The sequence below is a fragment of the Diabrotica undecimpunctata genome, chromosome 3, assembly GCF_040954645.1.
Source record: "Diabrotica undecimpunctata isolate CICGRU chromosome 3, icDiaUnde3, whole genome shotgun sequence".
Taxonomy (NCBI): Eukaryota; Metazoa; Arthropoda; class Insecta; order Coleoptera; family Chrysomelidae; genus Diabrotica; species Diabrotica undecimpunctata.
The window spans coordinates 137361961-137377842 of NC_092805.1; the positions used below are offsets into that span (position 1 = coordinate 137361961).

The 15882-nt window shown below is 32.6% G+C and overlaps 1 protein-coding gene across 4 annotated transcripts in view; it reads right to left on the reverse strand.

Annotated features, from left to right (window-relative positions):
• LOC140437468 (uncharacterized) overlaps positions 1-9708 on the reverse strand; it is a 389771-nt gene extending 380063 nt beyond the window's left edge. For 2 of the 4 annotated variants that reach the window (XM_072527015.1, XM_072527014.1), the window contains exon 1: positions 9430-9707. In XM_072527015.1, coding sequence (XP_072383116.1) covers positions 9430-9534 — 105 coding nt within the window. In that variant the 5' untranslated portion in view covers positions 9535-9707. Of the gene's footprint in view, positions 1-9429 lie in introns of all 4 variants that reach the window. The other 2 variants (XR_011950379.1, XM_072527018.1) reach the window with 2 other exon arrangements.
• Between the last annotated feature and the right edge of the window lie 6174 nt (positions 9709-15882).

The following is a 15882-nucleotide window of genomic DNA, read 5'->3' on the forward strand; positions in this document are numbered from 1 at the left end:
GGGCTTTCAATATTAGAAAAACAAATTCTACGTATGCTCTTCACCCCCTAGACCATAATCATTCATGTAATGACCAATTTCCAATTCTTCACATTCAAAATAAATGCCTTAAGCTATCTTTATTAGAATCTATGGAAATTAACAAATTAAAAAATACAGACATAATTCTGAATGGCCAACTCGATATAAACAGTCCTCCCTACCTCATCTTACCCAGTCAAAGACTATAAAGTGTAAACGCATGCCAAAAAAAGATCACTTGAGAAAGGCACTCTGCCGAAACAGCTGCAGTGAAAATAAATTATAATAAATTTTGTCGATGTTTTGAAAATTTTTTCGTGTTTTATTGTTAGATTTAAAAAAAAAGATAAAGAACTATTTTGTTATAATCTAAATAAAAGAACAATTTTAATAACACGGAAATATCAAAAAACACATTTTAACTAAACCTTTTATAACAAATGTTCAATGTGACGCCTATTTACCTCTAATCTACCAGTTGCTATACTGAAATTGTCCAATTAGTTTTCATAAAAACCTTGGGCTGATCTAAAATAATGAAATTTTGTTTTTTAAACATTAAAATCGTCAAGAAGTCATTGAAAACTGTAGCTTTGCCATTTTTTCTTAAGCACAATAACTTTTGAAACAATGGTGGTTAGCGACCAAATGATTCTAATTTGTCGGTCAAGCTTCTAGAATCTAGATGAATTATTTATAAAAGCGAAATGGATTATTGAATTTTTGAACTTTAAAATAAGTGGAAAAATGTAGTACGTATTCATAAATTCTTAAAAATTCAGTTTAACGCGGAGTTTGTCACTATATAAGCATCTTGTTTAGGAAAATGGTCTTTTAAAATGATTATGCTGTCTACTTTTGCTTGTATCTTGTTCTAGTTGAGTGTTTTTGGATTTGCTTAGTCATGCATTTCTATGCAAATTCTTATTCTAGTCAAAACACAAATTTAAAAAACTTATTATCATAGTGATGATCGTCGTGTGAACATTTTCCTCATTAAGCGGAAAACGACGTTGATCAAATTTGTGCAGTGTCAATATTTTGCTTGTTCTGCGTGAAGTTTATTTTATATTTAATTATCAAACATATATGTCTCGCCGTGGGAAAAAACTTATACCGCTAGCATTACTTACAGCCAACGAGCCAACTAAAGAGGAGTCGTAAGGTAAATTCAACATTTAGCCTAGTAAAAAAACAATAAAAATTTTTAATTTCTATCTAATCTAATCTATCTAGATCTAAGCTAATCTAATCTAATTTTTAACCTGTATTTATCCTTAACTTCAAAATCTACCCCATATCAAAGTGTGTTTTTATCTTATGGCTGTGGGACGGAATCCAACCCCAACTGAGATATTGAGATATTAAAAATCATCTCAAGAATCGATAGAAAAATGTTCTGGAGTTTTTTGAAAAATCAATCTTTTAGACTTATTTGTGATTGAAAATTTCAAATTTTCTTATGTTTTCAACCGATTTTTCACAAATAACTTAAAAACTCATGCAAACAGTTAGTTACACCTCATTGAAGGTGACAATTTCGTATATAACAAGAAATTTTAAAAACTCGACTTAGAATAACAGAAAAACGGCCAATTTTACTGGACAAATCTGTAGTATATTTTTTAAAGTACTAAAAAAATCATTAAAAAAACTTTCTAGCAAATGAAGTAAGGGAGTTATTAAGGTATTATTATTATTATTTTAAAGCCCATTAAAAGATAATGAGATAGCTGGCAGTTAATGTCAAATACGACTACAGCCTTAAGATCAGACAACTAAAATTGAATCTAACGCAGTTATTTTATGACTTCGATATTTCTGTTAGGATGATTCAGAGTTTGTACTTGGACCTCACGGATATAGCGATAGAAACAAAAAGGGTCAAACTCTTATAGAATTTCTTCTACAGCACAGGCTATTTGTCATAAACACTCATTTAAAAAAAGCTCCCAAAGAAAGTGGACTTGACAATCACCAAATGGCATAAACAAGAACGACATTAACTTTATATTTACCAACAAAAAAAAGACGCTGTTCAAAACGTAACTGTATTAAAACAATTTTCAACCGGAAGTGACCATAGAATGGTTAGAGCAAAGATTGTCTTAAGTGTAAAGAAGAAAAGAAGAAATATGGTAACAGGAAGACGTGCCAGATGAAAACAATATTAAGCAGCTTAACGAAATGTTGGTGGACACCCTAAAGAAGGCACCGAAGAAGTGCCAAGCCAAGCAAACAACGAAAAATGAAAAACCCACAGAAGGCACAAGAAACCTAAATGCAAAAGGAAGAGAAATGAAAGATAAACAACGAAAAATGAAAAACCCACAGGAGGCACAAGAAACCTAAATGCAAAAAGAAGAGAAATGAAAGATACGTGCACAACGAACATTGCAGAGCTAAGTAATTTAAAAAAAAAACATTTCAAAAGCCATTAGGAAAGACATAAGGAACTTTCCCACTAAAGAAATAACTAGTAGCATAGAACAAAACAAAAGTTTAAAAGCACTAAAACGAAATTTCAAGACAGGAACGAGGAATGTTTATAAGTTAAAAAATAAACAAGGACAAGCCATATATGAACAACAAGAGACCCCGAAAAACATCGAAGAGTACTAGAAAACATTACGTACCTATATAGTCGAGATGCTCACATTCCAGAGGTCGAAAAACTCAACAGTACAACATCAAGGATCAGAGGAACTTCCAGGTAGAACCGAAGAGGAAATTAAATCAGCGTTAAAAAGTATAAAGAACAACAAAACACTTGGAGAAGATTATTAAAAAGAAAGATTATAAAACTAGGAGGCGAATGCGTCATAAAAACTAACTCCTTATAAGGCCTACCTCTGAAGTAATTACACCAGAAAAATGGAATAGTCCCGTTATGATATTACATAAAAGAGAAGATGCATAGTTGCCAACGATTTATTACAGAAAACCTTATCTTAAGCTTATTACAAAGTCGTTTGTATTTGAGTGGTGTTGTTAAGTTTCGAGAGGTACCTACCATAAACAAATAGTCCAGTCACAGATGAACACAATGCTACTGCTACCTGCTTTTGTTAGTAAAGATAGTGCAAGCACTCCTGACCACGGCGCAGTAGACCAAATTTGGTTTAGTCCCCACTTCCATGCGAAGCGCATTGTACTATGCACTGTATAATTCCACTTACAATAAAACCTTTCTGCCTTTACGTGAATTTGACTCCGCCTTCGCGCAGCTCCATGGTCAGGAGTGTTTGAACTATCTTTAACCTCATCAAATAGAAAGGACTTCATAATAACATGCAGATAATAAATTTTACAATAATTTGGTGGCGACTGTAACAGAAATTGGAAACTACAGACCTATCAATTTCATTCAACCTATCGATTTTCCCCAACCACTAGAGCAAGCCGGATTTAGGAGTGGTTTTGGAACTAATGACCACCTACAAGTAATAAAATGATGGAGAAACTTATAGAATACAACAAGCCATTGATATTAAATATTTCTAGACTTTGAGAAAGTATTTGACTCTTCCAGAGTGCAGTATTGACCATAGGTACACAACTCTTCTTCGGAATATATAAATAAGAGTCCAACAGCTGCAGTGAGAATGTACTATGGCGACACAAACACATTTCCCTTGGACAAGGGTATGAGGTAAGGACACTATCTCTAAACTATTCACTGCTTTATTACAGAGTGCTATGAGAAATAAAACAATAATTGGGAAAATATTGAAGTCAACATAAATGGGGAGATTCTAAACAACTTGAGGTTTGCAGACGACATAGTCCTTATTGCAGACCAGGTAGATCATGACTGCCAACTTCTTCACGACCTACAGAGCTCTTGTACACGAGTTGGTGTTAAAATTAACTTCTCCAAAACATAATACATGATTAACCTTGTCCTGCTCAAAAACATTTCAACTAATGGAACACAAATTGAACAAGTGTATACCTCAAGGCCACGAGAATAAATTAGGAAAAGACAATCAGACAACAGAGTTAAACAGGAGTATACGACTGACATGAGTAGCTTACAGAAAACTGAGGGAAGACTTAAGATAAGATATTCCCATGTGCTTGAAAAGGAAAGTCTTTGATCAATCTATACTAACAGTTCTAATGTATGAAGCAGAAACATTGACTTACCAAAAAAATAATCAATAAGATACAAGTGGCACAGAGAGCAATGGAGACGTCAATGTTGAGTATGTTCCTCAGAGACAGGGGTTCAAATCAAATATTTAGGAGAAAAACTGGTGTTGCGAACGCTGTTAAGAATTACAACGCTGAAATGGAACTGGGTAGGACATGTTGCCAGAGTCAGAGATGGACCAAGAAAATTTTACAATGGAGTCCTAGACATAATTTTTATCGTAATCGAGGACGTCCTCCAACAAGTTGGTCGGACGACATCAATCGCATCCAGCACAACTGGATTCATGGTGCTCAAGATTGGATGCAATGGAATTATTTACGGGAGAGGCCTATGTTCAGCAGTGGACTCAAAACGGCCGATGATGATAATTATTTCTGTTAATTATGTAAGCAAATGTTTAGTCTTAAGTAATATATTTTATATTTGGAGTGTAACAATTAGGTATAAATTGTTATAAGCGTAAATGATGATTTATGATAAAAAGTATGTCATACTCTGAAAGATATTTAAGTAAGATGTTAGAAAAAAGTAACATTTTATATTATGGGTACTTCTTAAAATGAGATGTGTACAAAAAGTTCCGGAAATCGTTCGGTTTGATTACTATAGTAATGAGAAAATACATTTTTATTTTACCCTTGAAAATGTCATAAAATTATAAAATCTACAAATTTTTTGGGGACAAAGGTGAGAAAAACAGCTTGTTCTAGAAAATATGCTATACAGTAAATCATTTTTATAAAATATCATCATAAAATAGCATGTTTAGCAAGTATTTTAAATCATTTATACTTCCTGTGCTATTTTTAAAACCAATTAAGTAATTCAAGGTGCACTTCTATAGTCAATGTATCATAATAAAAGTTTACCTGTGTACTTTTGAGTGTACTATGATTCATTATGTGTTCCAAATAACTGTAGTAAAATGTATTATATTTAGTGGCAATTTTATTTACGATTGATTGATTTTTTCCAAAAAATATATAAATTTTGATTACGGTACAGCTGCGACCATTAAATAGTTTTCATCGTTGCATAATATATCTAGTACTTGGTCGATTTTTTAATTTTTACCTTGTACCAACGCACATTTTATGTAAAAGTGACATTAATTACCAGTTTCGGACTCAGAATACGTTGATTAACATTAAAAAAAAACAAAATAAAATAGATCTATTTTACAAAATTTAACAAGATGGAAATTATAGAAAGAAGTTCTTTTCAATAAAACGGATTATGTTCTTAATAACGCAAATAAGGAAGTCTGCGTTAAAAATACCCATATTATTTTAAATATATTTTATATATTCATAAACAGTAACAAAATTAATATTTGGTGGAAGCTCCATTATTATCAATACAACTTTGCACCAATCTCCTTCCATGCTTTCTCAATTGTTTCCATAGTTCAATTCTGTTCCGTGACCGTTTCTTTCATTTAATTTCTTTGTCAACTATGACTACACTGTGTGGACTAACGAAAAACAAAGAAGAATATTATCATGAGTTTCTTCCAATTCTACTCGTATGCACCGGGCAATCGTCATGTTGGAAGATGAAAATGTTATTGGTGAATCCCTAGACCACTGATGGCATCATTCTGTTCTCAGGAATATGTTTATAATATACTTAATCCTGTTAATTTTTCTTCTGTAGGAGAACAAAAACACCCGGGCCTTCAGCCCTTATTCATCCCCATAAGTTGACCGTTAATCCTCCACTATTTCTTAAATTATGAGTAGGTATACCATTTATCAAACCTATGATTTCTTATGTCTGTAAAGTTAGCATATCTATTTTAAAAGGTCGAATTCAGACTAACACTATAATTTATTGCTAATTTTTTGCTAATTTATTACGGAAAGAAAAAATTTATTGCTGTAGCCGTTTCCGAAACATTACGGTAAAGCTAGCATAGCTATAGCTATAGCAATAGCATAAGCCATCTTGGCGGCATATTTAATTGCTAATTAATTGCTGTAGATTGGTATATTAACCGATCGCCAAAAACTTTGGATTCGTTTTTGGGGATTGGTCAATGTACCAATCAATAGCAATTAATTAGCAATGAAATATGCCACCAAGATGGGCCCTGTACCCCTTTTCCTTGCCGAAATATAGCTAAACAAATCATTAGAATACTACATTGAGGTCCACAACATTTTCATAATACTTCGATGGGCTAGTCGTGTAGTGAGAATGGAGACCTAAAGATTGAGAAAAGCATTAGATAGTAAAATGCAGGGAGCAAGACCAAAAGGAAGGCGACGTAAATGGTGGGAGGATTAAGTGGCAGCGAACGCGAAAAATTTGCTAGACGTAAGAACCTGGAGAAGATCGGCGCGGGAGGTGCAAGGTTTGAGGCATAGTTTGGATAAGGCCAAGGCTCGATTTGGGCTATAGCGTTAAGAGCACACATGAGCGATGGAAAGATTCTTACAAGAATATGTATCAACAGAGAGATATTTACACATTTTAGCGACAGATATATTTTATTTTCATAAAATCAAGGAAAGTACGATATTTTAGACAATGAAAAATCGGAAATGTGAGTTATTGCAACAAATATTAAAAAGAGAAACAGAAGGCAGAGATGTAGCCTAAGAATATTAGAAATAAGGGAGGAAATAATAATCCCGACACATCAAGCCGAATTCCCATAGATCTTACTGGTTCCAATAAGATAGCTAACACAAACCATGATTTTACACTAACACGAAATGATTGCTGATTTACAAAGAGCGATACAAACAGTAGGACCGAAAATGAAAATATCAAAAACGAAAATAAAGATCAATTAGCCAACAAGAGATGAAGTTTAAATACTTGGGCATATAACCAAAGAATATAGACGCTTATTCGTCTAAGTCGTATAAGCGTCTATATTCTTTGATATAACTATCACGCTATGGCGATTTTAAAGCAGAAGTAAGAGAACAAACGAGGGGAGCAACAAAAATAGCTGGCTGTCTAAACAATACCTGTGGCGTAATAAAAACATTGGCATTGATACAAAATCGACAATATGCAAAGCTGCTATAAGATCTATATTGACATACACCGCAGAAACTAGACCAGAATCAGAATTAATATTTCAACCATCAATTTTTGAAAAACATAACCTACTAAGGACAACTTCTTGGATATATCTATTTTTTTGTAAACGATTTTCGGAGTGGAAATCCAAACGTCAAATATTAGTTACTTAAAAATGTAATTTTCTTTAGAATCAATTGTGATTAAATCCCATTAACTTTTTAAAAAACTAAAAGATTGCATGAAACAACAGAATGGTTGGGTTTTAAACAGCAAAAAATAGTGGAATGAACATATTAGTAGAATGGAATGGAAGAAAGAAGAATCGCTCGAGATATAGCCAACGGGATGTAGAAGTATAGATAAAAAAGGTAGAGCGAGAATCCAAACGTGATGTGGATAAATTTTAAACAGGCGATTCGCCTCTAGAATAAAGTTGGAAGAAGATAATGGTAAACCGCAAAGATGTAAAGCAAATACAATTCGGGAAATAAACTATAGAGATAGAACTACAGTCACAAAATAGGTAAGTAAAAATAGAGGTAAGCAATTTACCCTACAGGAGCCAACACAAATTAAACTCAGTCTGTAGAGGCTCTTTCAGATAGCAATAATAATCAAAAGTAAGTTTAAAACCAAAACGTTTATAAGTAAAACCAAACCCGGTCTGTAAAAAAACCAATGGAAACCAATTCCAAACAATGGAAAGATATATGCTTCGAAATAAGGCTGAGGGGCAGGAAAATGAGCACGTCCGTTCGCAATAATACAAGAGGTCAAGATGTAGGAATTCGCATTGCTACCTTAAAGGAGATTACCAGGAAACTTAATCGGTAGCGAGGATGAAAAATAAAGCAAATAGGTCAGACGATCTGATGTCCAGGAACCAGCAATAAAAACGAGAGTAACAAAAGCAAAATTACTAGAGATCACATAACCAAAGCTAGCGGAATACATTGGAATAGTATTGGTAGAGTAGTATTAGCGCAACTTTATATACGAATTTTCTCTTAAATATAAACATTTCATGTGTATATAATTAAGTAGTTAAATTGCAAAGATCAAACTAAATCTGAGACTGACACTTGTGACTTATTTCCTAGATAGAATACGAGAAGAAATATCAACCACATGTCAACAACTCGTCGTATAAAAATACTTTCCATAAAGATCAATATATTTTGCATAAATTTTTAAAACATTATCGAAACACTTTTCCTGAACGAGATAACACAGTTTTCAATCAATGATCCATCTTCAGTGGTCTGTTTTTCACAATTCTCTTCAGAGTTTTGACAACTAAATGGTGGTGTGGAATTTAGAGTTGACGGTTCTATGTTGCTCTAATGATCGGGTTCTCCAAAATCTCCTTCAATGCTTTTATTACGAACAACTCAATTGTTTCGATTATTTATTCGACTTGAATGCCCGATACAGCCAACTGCTGTTTATTATATTCAAGATTCGTTATGGCAATTGAACCGCAATGTTAATTATATGTATATTCATCATTTAAAAGTTGGATAAGCTTTTTCTTTCACTATGTTCTATGCAAATTTGAAATGAAAATAACCACATAATGTTACCAAAATTCCCGAGAACATCCATAAAAACATTTTTATGAATCATCCGGGAAAATCGCTGTTTATTTTGAATATTTATCCATTGTCACTTATTCAAGTATTTATTAGGAGAGGTTTTGTGGTTTAACTATTAATATTTGTTATATCAACAATTTCAACCAATGTAGTTTTCTCATTAGTTGTACGAGACCTTGTAGAACGAGCGCTATTAATATTAATGCAAATAATTATTTCATTGCGTACGAGTAATTTTAATAGGTTAATGACGAAAAAGGGGAACATTTTACCTCCGAAATGTCTGGTAAAGGCAGCAGCTGTGTTTTGAAATTATTACATGACATTGTGCCGAATAGGTGGTTCACCCTGTGCGACAAGTTTACTGAGGAATATGAATTTATATTTAGAATTCAGTAACAACTTCGCCGGTTTTTCCGTGCATATTGTATTGAAATAGATTCAGTGAATCTTTTACAAGAATCGAAACTGGTTCTAGTTTACATAACACTTCTTTACTTCCATTTAAGGTTATAGCCGACTTAGTACTTCTGTCGTTCAATAAATAATGCTTGAATGTTAGCAATTACTGTGAAATGTTGAGGTGCGTAAATTAAACAAAAGAGCATTTTTTACCTGTTTTCCTGTTCTGGGCAGTGTTTCCATGTTGGTCCCATTGACCACTGGGGCTTTTTCTTGGGTAACACCCCCGTTTGTGGTGCTCCCATTGCCCAAAGCCATTGTAAATCAAATAAAACACGTCAAACACTTAAAGGAAAAACACAATAAACAAACATAAAGGTTTATTTTTCAATTTATAGCATTTTTCACAATTGCCACTTATTTCCGACAACAAATTTTAGCAGACACCGACACACTAACACAACCGACAACAACTTCCAAATGCTGTTTTTTGCCACTGTTCATTATTCTTGACCTGATTTAACATGGACTTACTGCACTATTGTCATCCTTTTTTGATATATAGAATTCAGTTTGCTAACCTTACGTCGTAGCTAGTTGCTTTGAAACATTATGCGCAAGTGTCTGAACGCCAGTGATTCTAAACATTTTTAATATTTATCTTTTCAAGTCCGACAATTTTCAACTTGAATTTATGCAACCACTATTACAGTAAGTAGATGAATTTTTCTGAAGAGAGAGCGCCTACTTCTAGATAGGCAACACATTGTGCTTTAAATAATTCAAAAATATAAATTTAAAAATTAAAATATAATAAAAAATAGGTTTATAAAAATATAAAAAATTGGATTGTATTAAGTTATTTAATTACAATTACAGGGGATTATTACAAATAAACATATATATATGTTCTTCTTTTTCGAACAAAAACTTCTTTTTTGTTCAATTTTATGTTATAATTTATGTTTTGTGAAGATACTATAATTAAGAGTGTCGATACCTTCAAATACTTAGGAACATGGATACTTAAATAGTTTAATAATAATAGATAACTTAAAAAGATTCTTTGTTGTCAGGATATAAGGTTACGACTATGCCTAAGGATGCTTCGGTGTTACGTATTCACTACTTTTATGTCTTGTAAGCATGAACATTAAAACAAGTGCATCTGAATAAATTGGCCGCCTTTGAATTTTGGTGTTACAGAAGAATCATGGACTCAAAGAATGTCAAACAAAGAAGTTACTAAAAGAACAGGAAATGAAGGTGAAACAATATTGACTACCAAAAGAAGAAAACATGAATACTTAGGACTTGGGACATGTGAGGAGAGGACAAAGATACTCATTATTGCAATTTATTATGCAAGGCAAAATCCGAGAAAAGCGAAATGTACGAAGACGAAGAATATAGTGGCTTAAGAACTTAAGGGAATGGTATGAATGCAGTAGTCCAGAGCTGTTTAGAACGGCGTTCAACAGGGTCCGCATAGCCACGATGATTTCCAACCTTTGATAGAAGATAATACTTAAAGAAGAAGACATATAAAAAACGAGAATGGTCAAAATAGTGACATTTTGACATAACGTTCTGTAAGTAGGCTAGTGATTATGTACTTTAGAAAGGAACTACAACGTTAAAGGGGTGTGTTTTTAAGGAAGCGGTAAATTTGTCCCTATGCACTAGAGTGCATTTGTACATATTCATCTACAGAAAAGTTGCTCAAAATTTCCTATCGAAATATTACTTTTTAAAGGTAAAAATAATTTGTTTGACAGAAATATATTCAAAAAACAAAACAAAAAAAGAGGAACACACGAGGTTATAGGCATTGCTATACAGAAAGAAAACTTTCGTTCTTCCTCTTCAAAATTCAGTAGAAGTCTTTAGGATTCACAGTATCCCAGATACGATTTTTCAAAGTTTGCCACTCACACCATTTTTGGACAATTTTTCCAACTTTTTTGCAAAAATTGTTCTATAACTCTTTTCGACCCATTCCAATACCTCTCTTCAAAAAGGGAGACAAATTGGACCCGAAAAATTACACAGGAATACTTTATTAAAAACAATACTAAAATTAACAACCAAAGTGATAACAAATAAATCGAATGTAATTATAACACTAGTAGAATAACAACAAGGTTTTAGGTCGGGAAGCAAATTTACTAAAATGTAAATTGGAGCTGGAAGGCCAGATAAGAGAACAAGTGATGGAGTTTAAATATCTAGGCATCACATTATCTAGCTACGAAAAGCTCGAAACAGAAGTGGAAGATCAAGTGAATAGAGCAAGCAGAGACGCAGGTTTTTTAATGAAACAATATGGAGAAATAAAAATATCGGAAAATAAATAGAATAGAATAGAAACATGCTTTATTGTCACTGAGGGGGGATCTAAGCATTGATTATCTTGTCATGTCTAATAATAAGCAATCTTTTAACGAGTTTTTAGTAAGTTATAATCTGAGAGTCACATCTGAGGCTCCTACAAGAGTTTTCGTAGATAAAGTGGGTAAAACATCATTTACAAAATTGGACTACATATTGACAAATATCGAACCACATCTTTATAAATCAAATGTGTTCGAGGGACACTTCAGTGACCATAAAGTATGTTCACTTAGTGTAAATTTGCAAGCCAATAAAGTATCGAAAAAAGATAGAAAACCCATCAGTTACAGGGATATGTCAGATGAAAATATGCTGATGTTTAAAGCAGGGATTTCTTCTACAGTTTTTTATTGCAAATTGCATAATAAAATCTTAAGAACTAGTTTACGAATAAGTTTAACCTGCTGCATGTGATACCCAAATATATATATATATATATATATATATATATATATATATATATATATATATATATATATATATATATATATATTATATATATTGTCCATTATTTTAAATGTTATATTTTATATGTGTTTTTTTAATGTTGAGTGTCGTAGCTTTAGAAAAATAATCTCAACGACTAGTAAGTTGTAATGACAATTTGAGATATGTTGTAAATATTTACACTTTCTTCTAATTACAGTGTCTTGAAGAAGGAATAAAAGAATTCCGAAAGCTCGACCAAAAGTCAAAAGAGTGTTTCTATAACATCCCGGCCAAACCTACTGACTGCAGCCCTAATAAACTGTGTTGTTTGTATATATATATATATATATATATATATATATATATATATATATATATATATATATATATATATATATATAAAATATGTACTTTGTTGCTTGTACCTAAACGTAGGTACTGTAATTTCTTAGTTATTCGTTAAGAAACTCTTCCACTGAATAATATGGTCTTTCAGATAGATAGGCTTTTGTCAATTTACGGAACTTAAGGAAAGAAGTTGTAGATTTAAGTTGCAAAGGGAGATGGTTGTATAATTTTTTTGCCGAATATAATATAAATTTCTTTGCTAACTCAGTGGACGGGATTGGCAAATACAAATCAGCTTGAATTTCTGGTAGAGTAGTCATGATTAGGTCTTGCTGGAAAAACATGTACGTGTTTATCAATTAAACAAACAGTTTCTAGAATATATAAAGAGGGAAGAGTTAAAGTCCCGTGATTCTTGAAGTAGCTTCTGCAATGTGTTATTCTACTGAGGCCAAAAAGATACCGTATTGCTCTTTTTTGTAATTTAAAAATAACATCAGATTGGGCTAGAATTGTACTAGAACCCCAAAAAGGAAGGACGTATCGAAGACGAAGAATAAATTAGAGTCGGACCATGTTTTTATTTTAAGTAGATCAAAAGTTATAATTGCATGAAGAGTTGCAATATTAGAGTTCCTCCAGGTAATACTAGTATCATCAGCAAAAAGAAAAATTTTTCCATCGATTTTTAAGTTAGTGATGTCATTTATAAAGATAAGGAAAAGCAGAAAACCCAGTACTGAACCTTGTGGTACTCCACAAACAATGCTTTTGTGACTAAAGTCAGTTTCATTTGCTAGACTAGTATCATAGACTAGTTATTTCCTATTTCTCAAGTAAGATTGGAATCAATTCAAAGAAATACCTCGAATTCCGTAGAAATTTAGTTTTTTTATCAAAATGTCGTGATTTACACAATCAAAAGCTTTGGCATAATCACAAAAAACAGTGGCATTATAAAGATTATTGTTTAGTGATAGACCTCATGTAGTACAGAAAACATAGCCTTGCTGGTACATTTATTAGATAAAAAGCCGAAGTGACTTTGTGATAAAATGTTGTTCTTAACGAGAAAGAACATATGTCGGGCTTTTATAAGTCTCTCAATAACTTTGGATAGGACCGGTAGTAAGTTTGACCGGTAGTAAGTTTGACCGGTAGTAAGAACCGGTCTATAGTAGCAGACATTAGATTTTTCACCACCTTTATGAAGAATAATAATAGTGGCTGTCTTTAGGCACTCTGGAAATATACCTTTTTCAAAGGAATCATTAATTAGTGAGACCAGGACTTTCAACACATTATTTGGGAGATTTAAGAACATTTTTATGGATAGTCCATCAGTACTACAGGAAGATTTCCTTTTAATACTACTGATTGTTTGGATCAGTTCAGATTTATCAACTGGTCTCATAAAGAATTCAAGACCTTTTTTGAATTGGGGAGATCTTGTTGTGGCAAAATAGCTGATGTTATATTTTTACTCACATTAATAAAGTATTTATTTAGATTTTCAGGGTTTGAAAGAGAAAATGTTTGAGCTGTGTTAGTTTTATTTCGAAGATCGTTTATTATGGACCAAGTTTCCCTTGCAACATTTTTAGAGCTTCCCAGACAATTCTCATAGTACATTTTTTTAGCTGTTTTGATAACTTTTAGATAGGTTCCTCTATACTTGGAGATATATTCAGTGAAAAAAGACGTTGGTAGTAAATTTCTTGATGTATAGTAGTGAACGCATATTCTTGGCTGATATGCGGATACCTTTGGTAGTCCAGGGTTTGTGATGTTTTGACTCAATTGTAATTAAAGGAAATGCCTTATTCAAAATACAGACAGTTTATGTAAGTTTATGTAAAAAATCGCTGAAATTATAGCCCACATCCAAAGAGGGAAAGTGCCACCCAGAAGTCAAGCACAAACATTGGGTTTTCGAGGATTGTTTGTTAAGAGAGTTAAACTTGGTATATACTGCTTCATGGTCAGAGAGTCCTGCATTAATAATTGTAGAACGTACATCACTGGGTGAGAAATCTGAAACAATATAATCAATTATGGTAGATGTTGTTTTAGTAAAACTTGTAGGAGAATTATCGTGCATTGTGATACCATACGATTCGAATATATTGACCAAGGATAATTGGGTAATACAAGCAACAACGTAATTAATATTCAAGTCACCGCATAGAATCTTTCTGCTTTTATTGGGCAGGTCGTTTAACAAACTTAACAGGTTCTGAAAAAATAGTACCTTGAAAGAATCGGGTGATCTATAAATCCAAAGAATGTATAGATTAAGATTGTTGTTATAAACCAATGAAAACTCAAAAAAGGATTCATTCAACAGAAAGTCATATTTTGTTATAGGAGAGAAATCATTATTTGTAGAAAGAATTAGGGTGCCACCTGCCACCATGAGCTGAACTTGGACGATCATACTTAGCAATTGTGGTATATTGTTCTACAAAAATTATTTGTTAACTTCAAGCCAGTGCTCGGTAACCGCAACTATCGGGAGAAATCCTAATTCCTCTAGAAACAAAAATAATTCATCTATTTTATATCTTATAGAACGAATATTAATCAGAACTATGCTAAATTTGTCATCACTATAATAATTTAAGGTTTTTAGTCCCACAGAGCACGTCATATTATTTAAAAATTTCGTTTTGGAGATGCAACGGAATAGTAGTTTCGGTGACATTCCCTTTATTTTTGTAGGTGAATAATTCTTTCCGACAGAGCTAGAAGTACAGATATACGACGTAGATGCAAGGTGGAGAACATTAAGGACTGGGTAAGAAATAGAAGAGTAGAATGGAACGATTACTTAAGCCGAATGACATCAAATAGAATAGTAAAGACGGCAAGAGACGGTTCCCAAATAGGAAGACGATCAGTAGGAAGACCACGTAAGCGATGGAACAAGAAGTTACTGGAGACACATTGAAAAACAGAGTCATGTCTACATAAAAAGAAGAAGATGAAGAAGAAGAAGAAAAGTAGATACAAATTTAATTAAAAAAATGATTCGATGAAAAAATGATGATAAAGAAATGAAAAATGATGAGAGAATGATTCATTCTACAGAAAAACTGCTAATACGCATGTTTGTTCAACGTTTTTTTAGCACCATTTTTTGTTTAAAATATTTTTTTCTATGGCGTACAGATTCTTGGTAAATTGATGTTTTCAGTTTCTCCCCTCCCCTACGAGGGGCGGATTTAGGGTGAAGCCTATGGGAGGAGTGGCAAACTTTTTTGTATGTTTTTTAGGGCCTAAAAATTTGGCTTGTTCGTATAATTTTGAGAGATTCAGTGACATTTTCGTCTCTAACGACTGCGACTGGAGTATTCTTTCCTTGTACATTTAAGTTTATACAAATCGTTGCACGTATCACAATTTGACGAACCATACGTTGGTTACCGTTAATCCTAGAATATTTTATAATAGAGTATTTAAAAGTACAAAAAATAAGCTTTCTTTTTATTTGGT